Genomic DNA, 27,663 nt, shown 5'->3' on the forward strand with positions numbered 1-27,663 from the left:
GAAGTCAACAATGGATTTTTTTTAAGTGGTATCTCTGTACAATGGAATACTCTTCAGCTTAAAAAGGAATGAAGCACTGATACATGATATGATTTGGATGAAATTTAAAAACATCTCGGTGAGAGAAGAAAATCTTGTGTGATTCCACTTGTGTGACATGTCTACACAGAGAAAGGAGACTAGTGCCTGCCTGGGGGCTTGGGGCAGGGTCGGGGGCAGAGACTGCGAACAGGAAAGTACAGGTTTCTTTCTGAGGTACTGACTGTGCTGGTGGTTGTACAACCCTTTAAACATACTAGAAACCATGGAATTATATACCTTAAGTGAAATAAACTTTATGGATTATAAATTATATTGCAATAGAGCTGTTAAATAATGCCAGGCAAGAACACAGAGGAACTGAATAATAAATTAAACAAAGGCGATATGATAAGACAACACGCACACGCATGCACACGGCCTTGCCGACACTCCCGTGCGCGCCTGCCACGTGGAAGGGACCCTGCGCTTGGCCTCAGACCTACGGGACTGACCGCTGCCCGGGAGAGGCTGCTCTGAGCTCCAGGGCATTTCCCTCCAAATGCCAGGCACTTTGTTAGTGCATCCTTAAATGAACTGTATCAACACATGAGTTTTTCTTCCTTGGGAGGATTCTTTTATTGAACAGTAACTTCATCAAACCCCTAAGCACCAATGATTCATCTCAACGGTGAAATGTTCACAGCAAACGTCTACACCCCTTGGGAAGGGTGACGTCTGACATCACACACGGCAGACCTGAATCCATCTGTACGGTCTGTGCCTCCTTCCCAGAGAGCCGACTTGCACTGGGGGACTTCACGACGACTCCGTAGGGAGCTCTCAACCGTGTCTCTAACAAGTGTCAGAGAGACAACTGCGGCGAAGGACTCCAGGAGAGACCCTGCCAGAGAATGGTTTCCTTGAGTCCAGGGGACCACGCCTCACTTATCTGCACATCCTCTGTGCCTGACACACTGAATGTCTGTTGTACAACAGGATGGATGGTTGGATGGATGGATGGACGGATGGATGAGTGGACAGATGCATGGATAGATGTGAACCGATGGACGGATGGATAGACAGGTGGGTGGACGGGTAAATGGGTGGATGAGAAGATGAGTGGAGAAATGGAGGCAGGGAGAGAGAGAAATGGATGGACAGATGGATGGGGAGATGAGTGGAGAGGGAGGAACAAGGAGATGGATGGGTGAGTGGATAGATGAATGGATGGATGGATGGACACATGGATGAGTAAATAAGTGACCGAGGTCCCACTGTACGGCCACAGCCAGTCCGTGGGGCAGGGTCCTTGGCGCAGCTTGGGAACCCCAGTCTCCACAGAGCATGTGTCCCGAGCAGGACTGTGCAAATATGAAGAAGTGGGTGGGTGAACCCTGTCACGTGCAGGCCAGGCTGTCACCTTCACGGTCACCTTTAGGAGCTCAGGCCTGTCCACTCCAGAAGGACCATCAGCCCAAAGTCCCCTCGGCCGGCAGCTTCCCCTCTGAGTCAGGAGCTGCGGTGACCCCGGCTGTCCCCTGGAGCTGACCCAGGACACCTGCTAGGCGCAGCCAGCAGGAGGCGGAGCTGTGCACCGGGCAGCCCCGCCCGGCCCTCAGGGGGCTACCGACACAGCTGAAGCTTCTCCAGAAATGCATCTGCTTAGAAGCCCCCAGGCGCCCGGGGTCTCGGGTCCAGCAGGCCCGCAGTGGGCACCCCGAAGCCAAGTTCTGCAGGGAGGGGGCTTCCTCGGGCTAAAGAAAGTGGCTGGGTCCTGTGGTCCCAGGGCAGCCTCTACACATTCATCCTGAGTAACAGAAAGCACACCGGGGTTAACGGATGGGCTTCTGGAACCTGAGCTCGGGAGGAAATTACTCGCACCTGCACGGCACTTTGGGCTTAAGAAACGAGGGCTTTCTCGGACTTCCTCCCCCTGCGCCCGGGCATCCACCCCGAGGTGGGCGGGGACTGTGCGGCCCTGTGCTCCTCCCAGCTCCCAGGGGACGCGAGCGGGGACAGCAGCTCTCAAACGCACGTCCAACCCCCCAGGGCCTCTGCACAGACTCAGATCAGATGCGCCCCTGGGAGTCGGGGCCTGGGCGGTGTGCGCTTCCGCCAGGACCCCCCCGGCAGCCCGGCGTCGGCGGCCCTCCTCCTGGCTTCTGTCCCGGCAGCTCAGGCCGGCAGGCTCTCCTGAGCGGCCCCGCAGCTCCTTTCCCTGTGCAATCTTGGTCATCCTTCTCCAGTTCTTCGCCACTGATCCTCTCCTGAAATGAGAAAAGAATCGACCGAGCCTTTCAATTAAGGCTGGAAGGGCCGGCCGGGCCCTGCACTGCGAGCTCAGATGCAGAGCAGGTGAGCCGTGTTCAAAAACCATGTTTTGTACATAAGACGCTCCGAATCCAGGTCGACTGATGGGAACACAATCACTGGCGGGAACTGGGGGCCCAGCCCAGGTTGGTCTGGGAAGAACACGGCCAGGAGGCAGGGCTTTAAAAGTTGGCGCTCAGGCTGGAAGTGCAGCCTGCCCCAGACACACGCCCATGGGCATCAGGTCACCCTGGACACCACCTGCTTCCTCTAATGGCCCCCAAGGTTTAAAGGAGAGTCAGGGGTTTGCAAGAGGCAAAACACACACTCTTGGCTCAGTGGCCTGGTAGGGTCATAAGTCAGCCCATCTGAGACCCAAGGAACACAAAAGCCCTCCTCTGCCGATGGCTGGGACTGATGTCAGACACCAGGCAGCCTCTCTAAGACAATCCCACACTTACTGGGATAGGTCATGCCTTTGACGTTGGGTTTTCAACCCCAGGACCATCAGCTCTCCAAGATAAGCAGCATTCCCCACAAAGTGCAATTGTTAAGTTTGGGAGTTTAATATCATTATCAGCTCCTTAGGGGTTCAAGCACAAAGACCCTTCCACGCCAGAGAATGGATGTCATCACAGTGGCCTTGTGTGGGCAAGTGTCTGGCTTGGCCCCAAGAAAACGCTTGTGGAATCACATCGCTTCAAAACATGGTAAAATACTGAATGACAACAGGCCACCAAGAAATGCTCAGTAGCCACCCTGGCCCGAGGGGTCTGCTCTCCCACTGGGCTGAACCACAGGACAATCTAATGCCCTATTCCATCTTCCAGCATCTGGGCTTCAGGGGCGGGAGCGGAAAGACCAATTTGTCCACACATTTGTTCCACTCGAAAGACGCTGGCCCATTGCAGAATTTGAAGTTCAGATTTTTCAATATTTCCTTAACAAGGCAAAGTTACGGCTGATCCCCCATGTGTTCCCTGTTTAGTTTTGGCTCTGTTAGAGTTTTATCGAAGCTCAGAGAAGAGGACCGTGAAAAGTCTAATTGCGACGGCCCCTCCTCCCACTGCAGCTCCGAGATGCTGAGCGTAATTCGAGGGCCCGCGGCCACAGAGGACCCACAGCAGAGGTGTTTGAGAAGCTGCACTAGCACAACATGAGGACTATTCCTAGAATGACACGTTCATCACCGTACCTTGCTGCCTTCTCTGTTGTCAGACTGGCTGGGTCCGTCGTCTTGGGAAGTCCGCCCGTGACCGTTCACATCCTCCTTGGAACTCCCTGGGTGAGCTGCCCTCCCCAAGCAAGAGAGAGGGATGAGCAAACGGGGTGGCTTCCAAGGGAGCGGACAATCAAAAGATGAATAACACACTGGGGCCCCTTCCCAAAGCACGTGTCCTCATGACCCAGTTCCATCCTCTTGACCTTTATCCTGACACCTGCTACGTGCCCTCTGAGGACAGGAAAGCCTGCCAGGTATCGGAAGACATGACACAGTGATTCTGCTAACCATCTCTGAGCTGGGGTTTTGGTCTTCCAGTTATTCAGGCATTGAATGGACTCAGATTTCCATACTATTCCTAGACCCTCCTCTTTGCTCACTGGAATTTTTACTCACACATGTTAAGTCAGCCTCCCTCCACCTCCTACCAAATCAGTACCAGCTTGGAAGAGGATGACTTTCTTACCCTACTGTGCGCCTCCCCACACCCCAAAATTCATACGTGGAGGTGTGGGGAGGGGTTCAGATCCCCTAGGGAAAAAATAGTCAGCTAGCCATTGGGGCTGAAAATACAAATGAAACACATTTTTCAAATAAAGAATAAATGTATTCCTTGTTACCTGCATAATTAAGTGTTTAAAGCTTATCCTCTGACTTTATAAATTAGCAAACTTTGGTTTGGCAAAATTTAATCATAAGCATTTAAAAATGCCAGCCCTCTTAAGTCCTCTCTGATACATAAAGATTTATATAATACCACAGTGGTTACCTGTGTACTTTCCTTCACAAAAACGTAAGCTCATAAATGAGTTCAGAGACTCAGCCAGCCTTATTCACTACCCTGTCCCAGCTACCCGGTCAGTGCCCAATGCTAAGAAATGCTCTGTTAACAGTAATCAATTGAATAAATGCATTAACAAGTGATGAATGACTGAGAGAATAAACAATTGCATAAATGAGTAGCTGAATACATGATGAATGGATGAAAAACAATGGATGAATGAGAGAATGAACTGAGCAAATGGTGAATGACTGAAATGAGAGAATGAAACAGATCATCCATTATCAATTTTCCTCCTTTCCTAATGGGTAAAACTATGTTTTTATGTGTTACAAACAAAAGCATGCTAATATCTATCAAATGTCCACTTGCATTTTATTCCCAGCTAATGAAAGTTCAATTTTTTTTTTTTTTAATGAATGCACTAATTTGGACTTACAAGTACGAGAATCTAAGAAGCAACCACGCAGGTAGGTCTAAGGTAGACACCTAGAGTTACCATCCAGGGCTGCAGAAGATGACAGTGGCCACTAGAGGGAGCCACACAACCTTACAAACAGCAGCATTAGCCCCAAAACCCAACCAGTGTGGGGGTTCTGTTCTCAGCACTTTCCACCACCATAAACTTGGTCTTGCTACTACGCTGTGAATGTCTAACTCTCCAAGCTGAGACAAATTACCGCTGCAGTCTGCTAAGCATCAGGCTTTTGGAAAAAATAACTCCCCACCCCCATTCAAATATTTCACATCTCTTTATGTGCATCCTCTCTAGCTTTAAAAATTAAATGTAAATAAAAGTATTTTTCCCATGGATTACAAATGAATCGATTAAGAATTTACCTGGAAAGAAAACAAAAATATAACCTAAAGATGAAAAAAATAATAATTTTTAAAGCTGTGTACAATTATCTCCTGCCTCCAGCAACATTTTTGGAAGAAAAAAAAAAAACTATTCTGACTATTGACGTATTTAATTTCATCTCCTCCAGTAAAGAACCTTGGACATGTGCGGGCTAATGGGAAAGTCACATCAGATACAATTATGATCCTATTGGTCAAGTTTCAAAGGCTTCAAATGTAACTGAATGTAGGAAGAAAAAAATTTCCCACAGACTCCTTCTCTCAAAAGGTCTGAGTAACCCTGTAATATTGTCAGTGCCTTTATAAGCCACAGATGTTATCAACAGTCAGGATTGTGCAAACTCTAAAAGCCCTAGTCCACAAATGACACTGCTTCAAAAATAGATTTTAAAACATTTGAAAGGAGCAGGAGTTAATGTCTCGCTGGAACGTTGTGGAATGTGGTCAAATGTCTACGCCTTACTTAGAATGCAAAAAGTGCCTGGCCCCACTGGGCTTCTTGCTTACGGGTTCTATTCCTATGGCCCAAGAAATTGTAGGAAACCTCCAATTCTAAGAAGGGAAGGGGCAAAAGATAGAACCTGAAAAAGCAGAACAACTCAAGAAAGCAACTCTAAGAATAACTGACTAATTAAAAACAAAAATTGGAGCAGGGAGGTGGGAATAGCTGAGCGGTAAAATGTATGCCTAGCATGTGTGAGGTCCTGGGTTCAATCCTCAGGACCTCCATTTAAAATAAATAAATAAACCTAATTATCCTATCCAAAAAAAAAAATTTTTAAGTATGAATTTAAAAACAATTAAATTAATATAAGATTTCCAGGGAAGAGAAGATTTCAGAATCTGCACTGTTTGGTGACCGGTGGGAAAATCCAACAGGCTAACATTTGCTGACATCCACGAGGAGAGAAACAGACTAAAAACTGAGAAACTGCAGAGCATCTGGGCTAATCTGTGATTATATTTGCAGCCCCCACTCGCCAACCTGGAAAAAACCTGAGATGTCAGCACTAACTGACAGAATTGTTGCAAGCTGGAGCTGGCTGGCTGAAAACCTCTCCGAGTGAATTAGCATCCTGACTGCTGGCCCTGAGGGAGGCAGGAGGCGTGGGTGAAACTGGGAACCAGTGGTGATTTATACAGGGAGTGCAAGGACCATAGCTTAGAATTTAAAAAAAAAAAGAGAGAGAGAGTTTTAGTAATCTAATTATACCCCTAATTATAATGATGGCTCTTCTTTCTCCAAGGGACTCCAGCGTGCTTCTGGAACCTTCTCTGCGAAAGTCCCCTCATTTGCTGTTTGAAAGAGAGTTGGTGCACCTCAGAATGAGTTAAAGTGACAGGTCTGGCATCTGACTTGCAGCTCATTTCCTCCGATCAGACCACACCAACTCTCCGCTCTTGAAATAACCCCCAGTGGAATTCTGCTCGGAAGGAAGCCATCTCCCCAATTATGCAAAAACGTCCTCCCCTGCAAACGCCCTCTGGCCCGTGCGATTTCCAGATGATTTCCACATTCTGATAGGTGAGCCGTTTGGGGGTTTTTTCCATCCCAGCCGAGGAACCCAGTGTCCCAGCCACAGAGGCCGGGCCATGTGGCGGCCACCAGCTCATCTGTGAAACCCGTGGATAAACCCGCCCAGCCGGCCGGTCAGCTGAGGGCCAGACTCCCGGGCTGGTTCCCCTTCATTTTTAACTCTCAACGCCACAGGGCAAGTCCCTTAACTGCCTCATTAGGGTGGCAGTCACAGCGTCACACTTCCCAGGTGCCCGGTCACCCCATTAATATCTGTAAAGATCCATTAGGCCTTCCAGCTGAAAGGCACCAAGAAGCCAAGCCTGCCACTATTATCATCAATAAACTCCAAGGCAGTCTTCTCTGTCACCACCTCCCAGGAGCCAGTCACCCACGAGAAGAGGGAGCGAGGCCCCTCGGCCTGCCCATCCATCCCCTAATGAGCCACCTGCAGTCTCAGAAGTGGCAGGAGACACGGACCAGAGCACGGGTGCCAGGAGAAAGGAAAGCTCCACTTTCGCTGTGGCCAGGGAACCTGAACAGGGAGCCCCTCCCTCTCTCCCTCACCACCCCCCCAACACCCCTCCTGCAGCCCTGCCCCCTCCCGCACGTCCCCTGAGGGGTCCTTCCCTCCCACACTCGGGAGAGGTGGAAGGAGCACTGTCAGAAGGCAGCCTGGACACCCAGAGACGAGTGAGTCTGCCAGTCTGCGTGCCCCTCTGGCTACTGAAAGGTATTCCCGTCCCTGCCCCAGAACCCCCAACCTGGGCACAGACACTGTGCATCGAAAGCTCACCGCAAACTTGCTGAAGACAGCGCGTGTGTAACGAGGGCTGCCCAACAACCAGCAGCTCACCCGCATGCTGCCATCACACAGGACCAGAGGGACAAGGCGGGCACGTGCAGACGCCAAACATGAGCCACTGCCTCGCGCCTGAGTGAGCCCTCCCGCAGGGAGAGGGGACAGGGGCTGCTCTGCCAGGAAATCCTGTGAGTCTCAGAATTGTTCCCAGATGCACACATTGCCTGCTGGAAACCACGTTTTCCACAGGGCTTCTGTTAGAAGCAGTTAATCCTCTCACATGTTTCAATGATTCTTTCTGATTGTAAATGGGGAACACTTAGTCCCAGGGAGTTTCTGGTTTGGTTAAATTTGGGGAGATCTATTTGAGCAAGAGCAAGGAAGGTGCAGCTCACCCAGGAAGGGATGCAGAAGGAAACCAGGATGGTACCAGCCCAGTGTCACGCCCTCCTCTGTTCCTGCATCAGCAACAAAGGGAACATCTGGCCAGCCCGACCCCGTCTGTAGACGTTAATCTGCGCCTCTGTTCCTGATGCTAGAAATTACCAGACGAAAGGGCACGGTCTCCACCCCGACTCACAGTCTGGATGTCTTGATTGTTGAAGTTGAACCTTCAGCCAGATGCTGCCTCGCTGGCCCCAGGCTCCCGGGGGCTCCACCTCCCACAGGCGCCCTCGCTCCTCTGGATGGGCTGCCAGGAACTTCCTACAGACTGAGGGGAAGTTGCACACAGGAGTCAGGGAGGCCCACCGAGCCCTGGTGCACACCGGCCGGCCCTCTTTGAGTCCCCGCACACGGCCACTTCCGTCCTTCCTGTAGCCCAGCCCAGCCCAGCCCCGCCCCTGCTGCACGCAAACCACTCTGCTATCACCCTCACCTGCCTCCCATTTTCATCCCTCCCAGCTAGTCTGCTCCGGCAGCCACAACGAAACCCCACCCCCTGGGAGCCTTACACAGCAGACATTTCTGGTCCCACGGTTCTGGGGGCTGGAAGTCCAAGATCAAGGTGTTTCAGGCTTGCTTCCTCCTGAGACCCCTCTCCTTGCAGAGGGACCCGCTTACTGTGTCTTCACACCATCTTCCTTCTGTACCCGTCTGTGTCCTAACCTCCTCTCCTTACAGGGACCGCCTCCTACCCCCCTGTTGGATCAGGGCCTCCCCCCACTTCCGACCTCATCTAACCTCATTTCCTCCTTACAGGCCCCAGTCACACAGGGGACCAGGGCTTCAACAGAAGAATTGGTGGGAAGGGCGCCCAATTCAGCCCATAACTTCACCCCACCCCACGCCTCGGGTGCTGCCCGTCCACCCTCTGGGCCTCACAGCCCCCCGTTTCCCCAGGAACTTTCCAGCTCAGACCCCACAGACGCCTTGACTGCAGAGCGCCCTCAATCAGGCTTGTAGACTTTCATGCCACGTTCACGTGGTGAGCACTTCCACGTGGCAGGGCCCCGAGTCCAGTGGATGGGAAACGGCTCCAGGTCCTGCGGGTGCCGGGGGTGCTCCATCAGGCCCAGGGCAAGAGCACAGACGGAAACCCACAGAGCATGATGCTAAGGACTCGAAAGCCTGAAGCCGAGCTAGCAGGGTGCGAGATAGAATGTTCTGCTCTCCTGTCTTGACAAATATAACTTCATAACAACAGAGAAAGCCAGTTTCAAATTTAGAATTCTTGGACTCCTTGGAGCTTTGCAGCAGAATGTGGTGATGCCAAGAGAGCTGGCCTCCAGCTGACAGCCCACCCCCCTCTCCTCCCACCCCCCTCCCACTGCAAGGACATACCAACATGGACACCATGCCCACGTTCCATCCACATCCCACCAGCAGCTGTCCCTGCGGCCTCGGGCTGTACAAACTAGTGGTGTGGGCCACCCTCAGGAGCACAGATCCAGGGATGGGGTCCACTCAGTGCCCACTGGCAGGAATCCTAGGGTCCTGGTAGCCTGAACTGGTTTAGAACATCCTCTTGGGCCTGCAATTCCTCATCCCGTGGAGAAAGGTGCAGCTTCAAGAGAGGCTAAAGGGAGGCCCTGGGCAGGGGACCCTCTTGTCCATTCAAAAGGCAGGACTGTAAAAGCCGGTCAGTGAAGGGTGGAGTAACCAACACCCACCCTGGCCTTGAGCCTCTGGCTGCTTCTCTGTCCACACTCTGCCTGCCAGCCCACGAGCGCAGGCACAGTCAGGGTGATGTAGGAGCTCAAGGCCCCAGCACCCTTGGCTGGGCAGACCCCCGAGCACGATTCAGAATCAGCACTTTCAGATCCTTTCTCTCCAGGTGGAGACACGGGCCCCTGCGAGGGTGTCTGCAGCAGTGGCCTGAGGGCAAATGAAAGTCTCAGAGCTGAAGTAAGAATGAGGGGAGAGATGGACAAGCACGTGAGTGTGGACAGAGAGCCAGCATCTGGGTTCCAGAACTTTCCAACACCTCCAAGTGAGCAAATCAGTGCAGCAAGCCTCGAGCCCTCTTTGCAGAAATTCAGGATCTTCCAAGTTTTGTGAGCGATGAAGAGTTTGAAAATACAAAGAAATGACTAAACCCACTTGAGGAAAATATGTTTTCGCCTGCTTTACTTATGACTTCAGAGGAACAGAAGTTTCCTCGCCTTTCCCAGCCTTTCCCTCCTATCTGTTGTTCTCACACCGTAAGGACACTGGAAACTCAACAGTCAGGGTCCAAAGCATCTGTATGACAAGAAGTGAGGCAGGGCCCAGTGTGGGGCGGGTGTGCTTCCTGGGGAAACAAGGGGATCCCGGGAGATGCTCCCCAGTCTCCCATGCTTGCTGACTTGGAGTGAGACATTTAACACCAGAGCTTTCTGAACTGCTTCTGGTAAATACATATTAAGATTTCTCTTCCAAAACATGGAAGGGGATTCTGATAGTTCATTTTCTGTGTCAACTTGCTTGGGCCAGGTGTATCCGGACATGTGGTCAAATATTCTTCTGGGTGTGTCCAGTGAGGGTGTTTTTTGGATAAGATTGACATTTGAATCCATAGTCTGAGTAAAGCAGATTGCCCTCCAATGAGGGTGGGCCTCGTCTAATCAGTTGAAGGCCTGGATTATAGAACAAAAAGGCTGACCGTCCCACAAGTACAAGAGAACTCCTTCTGCCTGACTGATTAAGCCAGGATATTGGTCTTTTCCTGACTCTGGACTTGAACTCAAACACTAGCTTTTCTTGGGTCTCAAGCCTGTGAGCATTTGGACTGGAACCACACTGTTAGCTGTTTTGACGGTCCAACTTCTTGATTGTAGATCTTGGGACTTCTAGGTCTCCATGTTGCCTGAGCCAATTCCTTACCATAAATCTCTTCTCTCTGTATGTACAGATCCACCCTTCTGGTTCCACTTCCCTGGAGAACCCTGACTAACACAGGGACTCGGTGAGATGAGAATGGGTGATGGGGAGCCGCCTTCTGCAGCAAAAGCTAGAGAGGAGGCTGGGGCCCTGGGCACTCAGAGCTTTCCTTCCCTTCAGCCCCTGGCCCCCTGTGGCTCCTGGCTGGAAGGGCAAAGTGATGGACTGTAATCTCTCAGGGAAGCAGCAGGGGCCCAGCAGCAACCAGCAGCACTGCAGAAGTTCTCTGGACTCTGCTTCTCTCTGGCACTGTGCTGATTTGTTTTTTATTGTTTCTCAGGCTGGAAAGGTGCAACCCTTTTGATCAAGCTTAAAGTTTCGCTGGTGCTGAAGCAAGGGGAGATTTCTCAGAAGGAAGAGAAAACCCACAAACATGTCACGGTGCTGGGGGCTCCAAGCGCCCTTCCACCCCAGAAGCACCTGGAATCCATTATCCATCCCAGATGCCCGAAGGCTCCTCCCTGACAAGGAGGCTTACCTTGATACATGGCGGGGGAAATTGGCCAGCTGACGCCCAGGGCCTCGTCCTCTCGGAAGGTCTCACAGAAGTCCCGCAGCATGGCCAGGCCCAGGCCCTGGCGGCGGTACCTCCTCCTGACAAACACGGTGTCAAAGACAGGTAGCAGGTAGCACGCACCCGTGCCATCGCCACACAGGCTGCCTGCAGGGAAAGCAAGAGACCCGCACTGTCCCCTGGGCGTGACTAACCGGCCAGGACCCTCCCTCTGGGCTGGGTCCCTCGTACTGCCTGGAAGCAGGGTTGGCTTCAGAAACTAAACCACCAAAGACAAGACAGCTGATCTTTCCAAACCTGCAGATCTCCAACTGACGGTCAGCCCGCGTGATCTTAATTGCTGCCCCCACCGCCACTAGACTATGGCCCCCAAATGAAAAGCAAACCTGGTGATTGAGCAGAGCAAGGCCGCCTGCACACCCAGGGTCCTCAGACCCCTCCCTCGCCATGCATAGTTTAGAGGCCCCTGAGGTCAATGAGGAGCATCTGGATAACATCAAAGTTCTCCCTGAACCAGAGGGTGTGGGCTGGAAGATGCAGCCCCCACATCTCCAGGGCACGGACTTGTCCAGTAACTCTTAACAAGGGCTCACCATGTCCAATTGTGGCAAAGAACACTTACCCCCAACAGACTAAGTCCTGTTTCCCATCGAAACATCAATGACCCTGTGACAGGAGAGCAGGAGAGGAAATAGTTGGCACCTTTCCCACTTTTCCAACCTGAACTGAACTTCACTGCAACCCGCACCAGCACCAGCACAGTTGCTGTTTCTGCAATGGGAACTTGAGGTTGCAGCCATTCACCTCTGTTGTCACCCTAACCAGAAAATCAATGCCACAGGGACCCAACTACATCACCCTCCTCACTTCCCAACTGCCTGTACCCAAGGTGCGCTGGAATCCAGGGAAAAAAAATATGTCGTACATTCAGTTCCTATTGGAAGAGGTGGTATTTGTGCCCGCCAAGATTCAGAAGGCGAGTAATTTCCCAAAACAAATGAAAAATGATTCTGAGTCTGATCAGCCAGGCAGAACTGCAGATAACACGCTACTGCAGTGAACTGTTAGCAAAAATGACCTATCACGCCATGAAAAGATACGGAGAAAGCTTACGGCATATGATTAACTGAAAGAAGCCAATCTAAAAAGGCTACATACCATACAATTAGAATTATATGATATTCTGGAAAAGGCAAAACTGTGAAGGCAGTAACAATGTTAGTAAAAATATCAGTTTGTACATGATCATCTTCACATCTTGTCCTCTCATGGTTTTTCCTGTGTGCGCACATCCTTGATGACCTTCTGTGTGTCCAAATACCCTCTTCTTATAAGGACGCCAGTCAGATAGGACTAGAGCTAACTCATCACCTCTTAGGCCTGTCTCCAATAAAGTCACATTCTGAGGTACTGGGGGTTTGGGTTTCAACATGAATTTTGAGGAGATACAATTCAGTCCACAAGAATATATTATTATTAACTAAAGTCTATCTGTTACCATAATTGATCCCCTTTGCACATTTTGTCCTCCCCCTAGTAACCACTACTCTGTTCTCTGTATCTACCTGTTTGTTTTTGTTAGGTATGGTCATTTCTTTTGGTTCCTTGTGCTTGTTTTTTATATTCCACGTACTTGTCTGTCCATCTGACTTATTTCAGTTGGCATAAGACCCTCAATGTTTATCCACATTGTCACAAATGGTAAGTTTTCATCTTTTTATGGCTGAAGAGCATTCCATCATGTGTGTCTACAAACATCCACAGACATACATACACACCGGATCTTCTCTATCCACTCATTCATTGATGGGCACTTAGGTTGTTTCCATATCTTGGTTAGTGTGAACAGTGCTGTGATGAACATAGGGGTGCGTGTATCTTTTTGAATTAGTCTTTTTCATTCTTTGGATAAATACCCAGAAGTGGGATTCTTGAATCATCTGGCAGCTCTATTCTTAATTTTCTGAGGAAACGCCATACTGTTTCTCACAGTGACTATACCAATTTACATTCCTACTAATGGTGTCCGGGACCATATGAAGGGTCCCTGTTCTCCCCCTTCTCCACATCCTTGCCAACACTTGTTCTTTCTTTCCTTTTTGATAAGAGCTATTCTAACAGGCATGAGGGGGTATCTCACTGTGGTTTTGACTTGCATTTCCCTGATAATTAGTGATGTCAAACATCTTTCCTAGTGTCTGCTGGCCATCTGTATGTCTTCTTCAGAAAAACGTCTATTCAGATCCTCTGCCCATTTTTTAATCAAGATGTTTGTTTTTCTGTTGTTGAGTTACATGAGTTCCTTATATATTTTGGATATTAGCCCCTTATTATATGTATCATCTGCAAGTATCTTCTCATTTGGTAGACTGTCTTTTCATTTTGTTGATGGTCTCCTTTGCTGTGCAGAAGCTTTTGAGTTTGACGCAATTTATTTTTGCTTTTGTTTCTCTTGCCTGGGAAGACATATCTAGAAAGATATTGCTAAGATCAATGTCAAAGAGCATACTGCCTGTTTTTTTCTAGGGTTTTTCCTAGAAAATTGTTTTTCTTTTTTCCTAGAAAATTGTTTTTCTTTTTTCCTAGGATGGTTTCAGGGCTTTCATTCAAGTCTTTAATTCATTTCGAGTTAACTTTTGTGTATGATGTGAGATAGTGGTCTAGTTAAATTTTTTCGCATGTGGCTGTCCAGTTTCCCCAACTGGACATTCACTGAAGAGTCTATCTTTTCCCCATTGTATGTTCTTAGCTCTCTGTTGTAAATTAATATTCCATAAATGTGTGGGTTTATGTCTGGATTCCCAATTCCATGCCATTGATCTATGTACAATTTTTTCTGCAAATACTATGCTGTTTTCATAACTATAGCTTTGTAGAAGGGTGTGAAATCAGGGAGTGTGGTATCTCCTCCTTTATTCTTTTTTCTCAGCATTGCTTTGGCTACTTGAAGTCTTTTGTGGTTCCATATAAATTCTCGTTATTTTTGTTTAACTTCTGTGAAAAAAATATCCTTTGGATTTTGATACAGATTGCATTAAATCTGTAGGTTGCTTTAGCTAATATCAACATCTTAACAATGTTAATTCTTCCAATTCATGAACACAGAATATCTTTCCATTATTTGTGTCTTCTTCCATTTCTTTCAACAATGTCTTATAGTTTTTCAGTGCACAGGTCTTTTACCTCCTTGTTAAATCTATTCCAAGGTATTTTATTCTTTTTGTTACAATTGTAAATGGGATTGTTTTCTTAATTTCTCTTTCTGCTAACTCACTGTTAGCAGAGAGAAACACAACATAGTTTTGTATGTTGATTTTATACCTTGCAACTTTACTGTATTTTTTTTATTATTGCTAATAGTTCTTGGTGAACTTTTTAGGGTTTTCTATATATAAAATCATGTCATCTGAAAATAATGACAGTTTTATATCTTCCTTTCCAATCTGGATGCCTTTTATTTCCTTTTTCTTGCCTAATTACTCTGGCGAGGACTTGCAATACTATGTTAAGAGAGGTGAGAGTCAGTACCCTTGTCTTGTTCCTGATTGAAGAAGGATAGCTTTTAGTTTTTCATGACTGAGTATGACGTTAGCTGTGAGTTTATCATATATGGCCTTTATCATGTTGAGATATGTTCCCTCTTCTGTCACTTTATTGAGAATTTTTATCATGTGGGTGTTGAATCTTGTCAAATGCTTTTTCTGCATCTACTGAGGTGATCATATTGTTTTTAGCCTTCATTTTGCTAATGTGCTGTATTACGCTGACTGATTTGCATACATTGAAACATCCTTGCATCTCTGGAATACATCCCACTGCATCATGGTGTATGAACCTTTAAATGTATTGTTGGATTTCATTTGCTAATATTTTGTTGAGGATTTTTGCAACTATGTTCCAGAGATATTGGCCTATAAGTTGTGTGTGTGTGTGTGTGTTGTCTTTGTCTAACTTTTGTATCAGGGTGATGCTGTCCTCACAAAATGAGTTAGAAAGCACTCCCTTCTGTTACATTTTTTGGAAGAGTTTGGGAAGGACAAGCGTTAATTCTTTGAATATTTGGTAGAATTCACCTGTGAAGTTGTCTCGTCCTGAACTTTTGTTTTTTGGGAGCTTCTTGACTACTGCTTCAATCTCTATACTAGGGATCAGTCTATTCAGATTTCCTATTTCTTCATGATTCAGTCTTGGACAGTTGTACAATTGAAAGAATTTGTCCATTTCTTCTAGGTTGTCCAATTTGTTGGCATATAGCTGCTCATAATACTCTATTATAATCCTTGGTATCTGTTTTTATTTCTCCTCTTTCATTTCTGATTTTATTCATCAGAGGCCTTCTGTTTTTTTTTCCTGAGAGTGTAGCTAATGGGTTGTCAATTTGGTTTACCTTTTCAAAAAACCAGCACTCAGTTTCATTGATATTTTTCTATTGTCTTTTTAGTCTCTATTTCCTTAATTTCTACTCCGATCTTTATTATTTCCTTCTTTCTACTGACTTTGGGCTTTGTTTTTTCTTTTTCTAGCTCCTTGCAGATGTAAGTTTAGACTTCATTTGAGAGTTTTCTTGTTTCTTGAGATAGGACTGTTTTGCTATAAACTCCCCTCTTAGTACCACTTTTTCTGCATCCTATAAATTTTGGCATGTCATCTTTTCATTTTTTTTTTTTTGTCTTCAGGTAATTTGTAAATTTTGCATTTGATTTCTTTGTTGCCCCAATAGCTGTTCAGTCTCCACATATCTGTGATGTTTCCAGATTTCTTTTTGTAGTTGATTTCGAGTTTCATACCATTGTGATCAGAAAAGATGCTCGATATGACTTCAAACCTCTTAAATTTACTGAGACTTGCTTTGTGTCCTAACATGTTGTCTATCCCCGAGAAAGCTCCATGTGCACTTGAGAAAAATGTGTATTCTGCTGCATTTGGAAGGAATGTTCTATACACATCTACCAAATCCATCTGGTCGAAAGTTTCACTTAAGGCTATGGTTTCCTTGTTGATGTTTTGTCTGGATAATCTAGCCATTGATGTAAGAGGGATGTTAAAGTTATTGTTGTGTTGCTGTCAAGTTCTCCTTTTAGGTCTATTAATAATTGCTTTATATATTTTGGTGTGACTGTGTTTTATATATATATATATATATATATATATATAAAATAAATATATAAATAATATATATATATATATATATATATATATATATGTATCACTGTTACATCTTCTAGATAAATTGTCCCCTTTATTATTATACACTGTCCATTTTTGTCTCATTATTACTTTTGGCTTTAAGTCTATTTTGTGTGATATGAGTAAGGATACACCCACTTTCCTGTGGCTGCCATTTGATTGGTCATCTTCCATTTCTTCACTTTCAGCCTACATTTGTCTTTAGAGCTTAGGTAAGCCTCTTTGAGTCTCCTAGAGCACATGGCCGGTTCTTATTTTTCAATCCATCCAGCCACCCTGTGTCTCTTGATTGGTGAATTCACTCCATTTATATTTAGGGTGATTACTGATAAGTGAGGACTTAGTGTTGCCATTTTATCTTCTGTTTTCTGGTTTCTCTACATCGCTGTTGTTTCTTTTTCTTTGTGTTTCTGTCTGCCAGCTTGGTTTGGTGGCTTCCTATGATGTTTTTCTCAGTTTCCTCTGTTTTTCTGTTTCATGTCTCTGCTCTAGATTTATGTTTTGTGATTACTATGAGGTTTGTATAAAATGTCTCATAGATAAGCCAGTCCTTTTTCTGCTGATAGCATCTTATCTTCATTTACCTGTAAAGTTTCTGTCCTTTTCCTCTTCGCCTTTTGTGTTTTTGTCTCAAATTATCTCCTTTCATGTTGTAAGTCTGATGCCAACTGAAGTAGCTATAATTTTTTTTCTTCTCTTTGTACCCTTTAATCTTTATGCTATCATAAAGCATTTAAAACCTATTCTGATAAAGAGTTACAATTTTCTGATTCTGTCTATTTATCACCTTACTCAAAGTTTTATGTACTTTTTCCTTTTTGTTTCTGGTAGAAGAGCTCCTTTCAACATCTCTTGTAAGGCACATCTAGTGTTGATGAACTCCCTTGGTTCTTATTTATCTAGGAAAGTCTTTATTTCTCCTTTATATCTGAATGATAGTATTGCTGGATGAAGTATTCTTGGGTGACAGTTTTTATCTTTCAGTATCTTAAGAATGTCATTCCACTCCCTCCTGGCCTGTAGAGTTTCTGCTGTGCAATTTTCTGATAGTCTAATGGGAGTTCCTTTGTAGGTTATTAGCCCTTTTTTCCCCTGGCTGCCTTTAAAATTCTTTGTCACTGACTTTTGACATTATGACATTTAATAATTTTACTTTTAATGTGATGTGTCTTGAAGAAAGTCTTTTCGCATGTAGGTAATTAGGTGTTCTCTTAGCTTCACAGACTTATATATCCAGTTCCTTCCATAGGTTTGAGAAGTTCTCAGCTATTATTTCTTTAAATAATCTCTCCGCTCCCTTCTCCAGTGATACCCATGGCCCTAATGTCATCCTTCATCAAGAGTTGGACAGTGCTCGTAGAATTTCCTTTTTTATATCCTATTTCTCTTCCTTCCTCTACTTGCATCATTGCTAGATTTCTATCTTCGAGCTCACGAATTCCTCTTCCATATGGTCTGATGTATTTCCAGGGCTTTCTAATGCATTCCTAATCTCATTTATTGAGTTCTTCAGCTCCAGAATTTCTGTTTGATTATTTTTTAAAGTTTCTCTTTGGTAAAGGATTTCTTATCCTCATTAATTTTATTCCTGAGCTCACTGAACTGCCATTCTGAGTTTTCTTATAGCTCAATGGACTTCTTCATGGAGGCTATTTTGAATTCTGTTAGACTGCAATATTCCTGACTTTAAATTCGGTTTCTGGAGAACTGTCATTTTCTTTTTATGGCATGATGCTACTTTGGTTCTTCATAATACTTGATGAGTTGTTCTTCTGTGAGCACATTTGAAGTAGCAAATATCTTTCTGCTTGATTCTAACAATGCAACAGATTAGAAACTTGAGGTCTTTCTTTTGTTTTCCAGGAGGTGGCACTCTAGCACTAGTTTCTGACTTTTCTTATCTGAGCTGCCTCTGACTATGTCTGAGAGTTGGCACTTTCTACCCTCCACCACATCTGTCAGAGTTGTGGACCTGTGTCCTTGTTACTGCTTCCTGTGCCTCCAGGGTCACTGGTGCCTTCCTGCTGCCAGTGTTACTGGCATTGCAGCCTGCTGCACTGGGATGGTGGGCTCTTCCCTGGTGTCCAGGATCCCTGGAGTCATAATCTCTGTTGCCATGAGGGAGGGAGAGGGAGAGGGGCACCAGGAGTTGCACAGATGCCACTGCCATGTCCAGGGTTGTAAGGTTCACAGGCTCCACCGCTGTGGGCAGGGAGCAGGAGGCTGGAGTTGTGGGTGCCTCACTGCCGCTGCTGCCCAGTTACCTGTGCCTGCATGGCACCACTGCGGGCAGGAGGCTGGAGACGAGTGCACTGCCTCCCCTGCTGCTATGTGTTCTCTGGGGCTGTGGGCTCAGCTTCCATGACCAGAGAACCAGGCTGCTGTTCCCTCAGTTCTGCCTCCCCTGTGTGTTCCAGTCCACCCACTTTTAAATGTACACATGTGTGGAATTCTCCAGCATCCTGTGTGTCGAGCAGAGGCACCTTTGCTGAGTTGTGGACACTTTACTGGTTGTACACTGAAGGGGAGGGACAAAGGGAGCTTTTCACTCTGCCATGTTGCTGATGTCACTAATACAACTGATTTTAAATGGCCTAGATGTTGGATTTGGCAGACAAAGAACTCCAAACAGCTTTACAAATATGTTTAAAGAATTAAAATAACTTTTTTAAATAAAAGGAAATATATGCTTGATGAATAAACAGAGAATCTCAACAGAGAAATGGAAATTGCACATAATAGAAATTCTACAGCTACAAAGTGCAATAACTAAAAATTTTAAATATGCTCAACAACAGATTAGAGATGGCAGGTAACGTGAATACAGATCACTAGAAATTATCCAACCTGAGAAGAGAGAAAAATGTCCGAAGAAAAATGAACAAACTTCAGAGACTTGTAAGACAATATGAAGCACCGCAATATACATATGACTTGAAAAAGAAAGAAAATAGTCTAAAAGTTGTGAAGAAATAATGGCCAAAAAGTTCCCAGATTTGGTAGAAAACTTTAAAGATTCAGAAAGCTCAACAACACCCTCAAAAAGACAAACAAAAATAAAATCACTCCTAGACACATCACAGTGAAACTGCAAAAAACCTAAAGAAAAAGTCTTGAAAGTCTTCATAGGAAAATGATACATTACATATGAGGAACAACAGTAACTCCCTTGCTGACTTCTCATCAGAAACTATGAAAGCCAGAAGGTGCTGGAACAACAGATTCAAAGTGCTGAAGGAAAAAGATTACCACTAATTATTCTCTATCCAACTAAACAATCCTTCAAACCTGAAAGTGAAATAAAACAAAGGTATTTTCAGTAAGCAAAGCCTGAGAGAATCTGTTGCCAGCAACTCCACTACAAAAGCTGCTAAAGGAAGTACTTTAGCCTGAAGGGAAATGACACTGGATGGCAACTGGGATCTATACCAAAAAAAAAAAAAAAAAAAAAAAAAATTAATGATAAATATGTGGGTAAATATTTTTAAATTACATATTTTTCTTTTCTTAATACTTTTAAAAAATATGACTACTTAATTAAAACTTATCAATAGTGACAGATTTATACCAAATGTGTCTAATATATAAAATACCACTTTGTAAATAAAATAATAGATACATAAAAATACACTATTTATTTTAAGGTTTCTATATTTTACCCTAAGTAATTCAATATTAACTCCAAGTTAATAAGTTTAAGATGAATACGTAATAGATAGAACAAGAACAAAAATAAAGAGCTAGCTAAACCAAGACAGAAATTAAAATAGAATACTAAAAAAAATCTTAAAACAAAAGAAGACAAGGTGGAACAGAGAAAAATTTTAAAAAGAGAAAAGACAAAACAAATCGTAACAGAGAAGACAAAGTATAACCATACCTATAATGAAATGTAAATAGACTAACAGTCCAATCAAAAGACAGAGATTTTTAAAAACTATATTTAAAATCCAAGATCCAGTTGTATGCTGTCAACAAAATATATGCTTTAAATATAAAGACACAAACAGACAAAAAGTAAAAAGCTAGAAAGAATATATTCTATGCAAACAGCAAAGTATAAGACAATGAAGTGGCTATATTAATAACAGACAAAATCGGGATCTTATCAAGAAATATTGCTGGAGACAAGTGGGGGACACTTCAAAATGACAAAACAGTCAATACATCAGGCAAAAAGAGCAATTATATATTTGATGTAACTAATAACAAAGCTTCAAAATACAAAGTAAAAGCTGACAAGATTAAAAAAAGAAAGATGACCCACAATCATAGGTAAAGACTTCAACACACATCTCTCAGAAATTCACAGAATTAGACAAAAATGTTAGCGAGAATATAGAAGAGCCAAGACACCATCAATCACCCTAACCTAACTGGCATTTCCAAAACATGAAACCCAACACCTGCAAAATATACACAATCTTTCAAGTCCATATGGACTGTCTACCAAGATAAACCACATACTAGACCATAAAACAACCCTCAATAGTTTTCAAAATATTAAAATGTAACAGATTCTATTATCTTACTGCAACAGAATTAGACTCGAAATCAACAAAAAATAAAACATCCAGAATAGCCCACAAATATCTGGAAATTTAAAACTTACTTTTAAAGAACTCATAAAAATCACAGAGTAAATTGGAAAATATTTTGAACTGAATGATAATGAAAATTGGTAAATTAATAAATTAGACTTCATCAAAATTTAAAATGTCTGCTCTTTGCAAAAAATTATTAAACCAAAATGAAAATGTTTCCAAAATATATATCTGATAAAGAATGGATATCTATAACATATAAAGAATGCTCAAGGTTCAATAATAAGAAAACAATCAACCTAATTTAAAAAAGTAGGCAAAAAGATTTGAACAGACACTTCACCAAAGAAGATATATGACCATCATAAAAGCACCTGAAAACATGATCAATATCATTGGGAAAATGCAAACTAAAATAAAAATTAGATACCACTTCCCACCTTACAGAATGGCTAAAATTAAAAATACTCACACCACCAAGTACTGGCAAGGATATGGAGTGGCTGGAACTCTCCTGCACTGCCGATAGCAAGGTATATGTAAATATTGTGTCTCTCCAAAAATAAACTAATCCAGAAATAGGCAGTAAAGAAATTTTTAGTTGGCAATATACCCGAAAAAAATATTTTATTAATTTCATCTTCTACAGGTTTGATACTTTTTAGATTAACTAAATTGTTGAGTAACTGACAGTCAATTGCCACTTTAAAAAATCAGTTCATGGGCGAAAGCAAGACCTAGTAACCAGCTTCAGAGAACTTTCCACCAAGTTCATGGAATTCGCCAGAAATGAAGAGGAGGACAGAAATCCAAGCACCTAGTCCGATCTGCCTCAATTCAGTGTCTTAATAGCCTGCTTTCCCTTTGAGGCTCTGGGTCTGCCTTGGGGAGAACGAGGCAGCCGGACCAGCCTCTGCGTGATCCTCGGGGATAGTCTGGGGTATCAGTGCGACCAGGAGCAACAGCAGCACCGGGCAAGACAAAGTCAAGCTCCTCCTGCCCCACAGGTGTGGTTCTCACACGTCAAGCTGGGATCTGTTACCAGTTTTTGTTACTGTTAGTAGGACATCTACTGCACAAATGATTTTGCTACAGATTTAATACCAGCCATTTGGTAGAAAATGACAACAAACGAGTATCCCAGGAAAGAGGAATTATTACAAAAAGGTTTGCTTCCATTTCAGTGACTCTTCAGATCCCTCGGGCTCTCTCAAATGAGTGGCTAAAGAACACGGTCACCCGAAAAAGCGAAACAGTTCATCAAAATCAAAGAGCAAATGGCTGTTGTGACCCAAGATGTTGAAAGACACAGGTGCTTCAGCCTCTGTGACTGACCTTGGCAAATAATTGACTACAGGGGTTGTTTGCATGGGAAACTATTCATCTCACACCATGCTGAGGGAGAAAAAAGCGAGAAATGCAGAACTGCTCCACCCTGGACAGGTGGCACGCACACACAACGCGAACATAGCTCAAAACCACGTTGTAGCCATTTTATCCCCAGAGAAGTACAGTGAACTCAGAGAACAGCAGGTCTGTGGTGTTTTCCCTGGAAATTTAATTTTTGCTAAAATTTAGATCTTTATAAGGATGAAAAGATGGAGGTTGGACCAGGTGGGTCAGAGATGGTGACAGCCTTTAAAAATTAAAGAAACTATTAAAGCAACGTCGAAGACGAGCCCAATGCCTTAGACCAAATGGTACAAGTTCCACACTCCCTGCTCATCACAGCCCCTAAAAATAAGCCCCAGGATTTTCCCTAACCTCTTTATCGGGGCCAGCCTCCCTCTCTTCTGAGGTAACGTCTATAACTCTTGGCATCCAGTGTGCTTTCGCACCACATGTCAACTATTAGCGATGGTATTTTTCCTGATGGCTGATTGGTAACCTTAAAGAAAGGAGGCGGAAAGGACGGGGCTTGCAAAGTCATTTTACATCATGAATGGCAACAAGTCTTTTACTGGGGGGACATGGCACCGCCTGCAAAACCAAGGGACATGCTGAATTTCCACCCCGTTTGCCAGTAGAACGAGAAATGTGGTGAAAATGGAATCCAAACCTTGGGCTTATTGACACGACAGCTGAATTAGTGATATTTCTTGTGCCAGGAGATTCTCTCCAAGCAATGCTGGTGCTGATGGAGCCGTCGTGCGAGGCAGGCTGGCATCTAGGAGCCCTCCTCTCCCCAAGCGCGGAGGGACGGTGGTCCCACGTGGCCGCGAGGCCCCGTCCATACCTTTCGCTTTGGTTGTATAGAATCCAACAGCTGCTCCATCTCTCCACAGAATTTTAGCCTCCTCCTTCCCAGAGTGAGGTAAAAAAAACATGTGATCGTCATCCAAGTTCCTCTCCAATCTTCCAAAAATAACGACGTTTAGAAGGAAAAGCACAATCCTTTCCCCAAATGACTGAACCTTTGAAGGAGAAACAAAAAGAACATCTGAGTGAGATGGGAGAGGAAAATTAGGCTTGGTAAATTCGACGCCTGGAGTCCACCCGGAGGTCGGGGGCCAGGTGTGGGCTCCCCCATAGTCCAATTCACTTCAGGCTCCAAAGCCAGAACATGGGTCCGTTTCTCACGGAGGTTTTCACACCCCTGACCTTTCACATAGGGGGCTTCCCAGAGCGAGGGGCAGTGCCAGGGGGGCCTCTAGCAGAATGTGCTTAGACAGAGAACAGTCACAGCCAGTGACACCAGAGGTTACCCCCGGGCAGGCCATGTCAGCAGAAGCACTGGGTGTGTCCGGGAAATAAACCCAATCTGCCATTTTTAAAAACAGCCCCAGAATTCTGGCCCTCAGAGGGAGGGTAAATCATCGGGGATTACTATCGCTGTACAACTGCCACACCAAGAGCAACTGATCTCCAATGACTTGCGACAGATTTTGAGCACACACGAGAATCCCAATTCCAGAGAATTACTGGGACTGACTCAATGCCCAGCCCGTTCTCAGGCTACAGAATGGAGCCAACCACTTCTCACCCGTCGCAACGTCATCACAAGTGAGGAAACTGTCTTGCCGTCAAGGTCAGGACCACGCAGGGCTTTCTCAGTAACCAGCCCAAACGACTTCCTGCTCCTGCGGGTTAAAATTCTCTGCACTTGTCTAGCCCACAGATGGCAAGTACATGACATAAGTGGAGGCCTCCCACTCCCGCACCCACAGCAGACATAGCTAATCAATCCCCATTCTATGGGCTGAGCCTGGATATGGTCTCAGAATCCTCCTAAAAGCAGCTGGTAAAATGTGGGACTTGAGATGAAACCAGGGAGGTCGTGGTTTATAGATGAGGAGACAGAAGCTCAAAGAGGGCAGGCAATTACATGTATTGATTTCCTTGCCGTGTTCCAAAGAGGACTGAAGGTGGCTGGACGGGGCCTCTGTCAAAGGCAGGCCAGGACTCCTGAGTCCCAGGCCAGTGCACCTGCTGCAGCCCAGCCAGGGGTTCCCTTCTGCACCTTCATCCATTAGAACTGAGACTTCAGGAAAGGGAAGTTTGATATAAATATTAACGCTTGGTTTTACATTTAATTTTGACCCTTACATTTTTATTATTGCCATTATCATCCCCATCATCATTTGTGGTCGTGGCTTTTCTGCCTGGATTTGCTAGGCGATCTGCAGCCACTCACAGCCCCTTTCAGCCTCAGTTTCCTCTGCTGGTCAAGGGAGCAAATGACCTATCTGGTTCTCTAAAACACTTGTATGTTTTTCAAATGCTCTAATAATAAAAAATGAGGCAGCTTGCAGCACTCTAGCAAATGGCACCAAGTGTTTAGAGCCAATAAACTTATTAATTGGCCCAGAATGCAAAATATTTCACCTTCATCCAGAGCCAAATCTTAGATGAGAAAAAGATTTGCGAAAACCACACCAGCTTAACTCTGAGAAGCCACCCCAATTTTGTATCTCAGACAGTAGCAGCCAAATCAAGTTCAAACCTTAAGAATAACCAGCTCATCACAAAACTCGGGGCAGGGGGTGGGGGTGGGGTGTGATGTGGGAGGTTATAGTTTTCAACTTATAAAACCAAAAAGTTCAGAGGAAAGCCAGAAGAGAAAAACAGATTGCATCTGGCAGAAGGGAAATATCCAATCAAAAACTGGCAGGAGAAAAAAGGAGAAAAAAGAAAATGCACTTAATTTGTCCAATTTCATTACAGGGGGAAAATGTGACATGTGATTCTGACTTAGAAACATTTCTGAAAACACGAAACTAAGATCCAGTTCTAATCCCTCAATTAGGACCACTAATTATATTCACAGAAAGAACATTAAGAAAAGTTTTCATTTATTTGTTTGTTTTGGGTTGGGGGGTGGGTAATTCGTGAAGAAGAGCTGGCCAAGGAACAAAATGTAATTAAAAGACAAAGAGTCAAGACCCCAGGTTCTATTAAATGGAGAAGGAAACCGTCACCACATGCAGCTGGGCAGAGAGATCTTTACAATCTGGTTCATTAAGTGGAATTAACATCCAGGTTTCTTTCCGTTCACCGCAGAGGCCACGTTTTCACAAACTGTGAGGGTTTTCCTCATCTAAATTTAGAAGCAGTGACACATGAAGAAAGTGACCGCCCTTGCTCTGATTAAAAATAAAAACAAAAAAACTTAAAGGGTAAGTCAGACTCCTCCAGAGACTCAGAACAGTCAGTGCTCACACCACCTAGTTCATCCATGGACGGCGACACGAACAGGTACCCCAGGCAGCCTCACTGTGTACATCACCATGCTCATTTGCTGAATCTAAAGCCATCGTTAATTTGCTGGAAGAAAACCCTTTTCAAAATAGTGTCTACCAAGTCAATTAAAAGCAGACCTGAAAACCTCCTGCCACTTGTGACAACATGCGGGAACTTGAGGGCATGATGCTAAGTGAAATAAAGGGGAAGATAAACCCTGCGTGATCCCACTTACATGCGTAACATGAAGAGCTGAATTTACAGAAACTGAGACCCGGGTGGTGGCTGCCCGGGGCTGGGGGGTGGGGGAAAGGGGAAGATGTGGGTCAAAAGGTTCAAACTTCCAGTTAAAAGATGAGTAAGGTCTGGGGATCTAATATAAAGCATCATGATTGTAGTTAATACTACCGTATTACATACTGGGAAGTTGCTAAGGGAGTAGGTCTTTTATGCTCACCAAGAAACAGAAGTGGTAACTATGTGACATGATGCAGGTGTTACCTAACCGCTGCGCTGGTCAGCATTCTGCAGTATACCAGTGTGTCAAATCAACACACTGTACACCTTCAACTTACACCATGTTATGTCAGTTATATCTCAATAAAGCTGGGGGAAGAAACAGACTTGGAAAATACAACCCATAGAATGGGGGAGGAGGGATATTTGCAAATCATATATACAATCAGGACTTGCATCTAGAATATATGGAAAACCCAACGGTGAAAAGTCAAATAACCTGAATAAAAAGTGGGCCAAGGATTTTAATAGATATTTTCCCCAAAAAGGACACACAAATGGCCAACAAGCACATGAAAAGACGCTCAACATCCTTAGCCATAAGGAACAACCAGGCCTGCCATCAGAGAGACTAGACTTTGTGCCCAGCTAAATCACTTACTAGCTGTGCGGCTCAGCCCTCAGTTTCTTCATGGGCAAATCAAATACTTTCAAGATTCTGAAATCAGATAATCCCTGTAACAGATCTAGGTAATACACAGGCTAGTATCTAAGGTATGTTTAACTCAGTAAGTACCAACAAACATTACTGGAATGCAATAAACAGAAACTCCCTACACCCTAGAGAGAGGATGCGGATGGAAGTTTCAAAACTAAGACATGAAAGGAAGTTAAAAGAGATTTACCAACAGTCGGATGTCTGTTGCATATTGCTGTTTACAACCATCTTCCTTGCTGGCAGGGTGTTATTGATTGAATTGTCTCCCCCAAAAAGGTGTTGAAGCCCTAACCCCCCGGTACGTCTGGTTGGGATTTACTTGGAAATAGGGTCTTTGTAGATGATCAAATTGAGATGAGGACATTAGGGTGGGCACCAGTGCAACGTAACTGGTGTCCATACAGAAAGCGAGGACTAGGGCAAAGACAGAAGAGCACAGAGGGAAGATGGTGTGAAGACACAGGGAAAAGGCAGTTAATAAGTTGAAAGCCAAGCTGCCAGCAGTTAGGGGTGGGGACCAGATTCCCCCTCAGAGCCCTCAGTAGAAAAAAACCCTGCCAACACCTTGATTTCAGACTCCAAGCCTCTGGGACTGGGAAATAACACACGTCTGTTATTTAAACCACCTAGTTTGTGGTACTTTTGTTACAGCAGTTCTAGAAAAGGAATCCACAGGGGCAGACTGCTTTAAATGATCAACTATATTAAGTACACTGACTTCTAAAGCCTGTTTTGCAGTGGCCGTTTAAGTTTGCAATGCCTCACCTTCATCAGACCTTCTCTTGCAGGATCAGAGGTTCTCAGCACATCTTCGGTGGCCCACCAGGACTCCTTCATGTAAACAGCCACGACTAAGGAGAAAGCCAAGAGAAACCGATGATGTGCACATGGCCAACTGGCCGCCCGAGGG

General features: G+C 44.8%; 1 protein-coding gene across 2 annotated transcripts in view; it reads right to left on the minus strand.

The window, feature by feature from the left end:
- Window positions 1-632: 632 nt before the first annotated feature.
- The window catches only part of FAM169B (family with sequence similarity 169 member B), a 67,227-nt gene continuing 40,196 nt past the window's right edge, over window positions 633-27,663 (minus strand). For both annotated transcript variants that reach the window (XM_032468963.1, XM_032468962.1), the window contains exons 4-9: window positions 27,519-27,604; window positions 23,355-23,532; window positions 11,352-11,534; window positions 8,094-8,225; window positions 3,527-3,621; window positions 633-2,288 (exon numbers count right to left, since the gene is read on the minus strand). In XM_032468963.1, the coding sequence (XP_032324854.1) occupies window positions 2,091-2,288; window positions 3,527-3,621; window positions 8,094-8,225; window positions 11,352-11,534; window positions 23,355-23,532; window positions 27,519-27,604 (872 nt within the window). In that variant the 3' untranslated portion in view covers window positions 633-2,090. The remainder of the gene's footprint in view (window positions 2,289-3,526; window positions 3,622-8,093; window positions 8,226-11,351; window positions 11,535-23,354; window positions 23,533-27,518; window positions 27,605-27,663) is intronic.

Source organism: Camelus ferus, chromosome 27 (assembly GCF_009834535.1).
Source record: "Camelus ferus isolate YT-003-E chromosome 27, BCGSAC_Cfer_1.0, whole genome shotgun sequence".
Lineage (NCBI taxonomy): Eukaryota > Metazoa > Chordata > Mammalia > Artiodactyla > Camelidae > Camelus > Camelus ferus.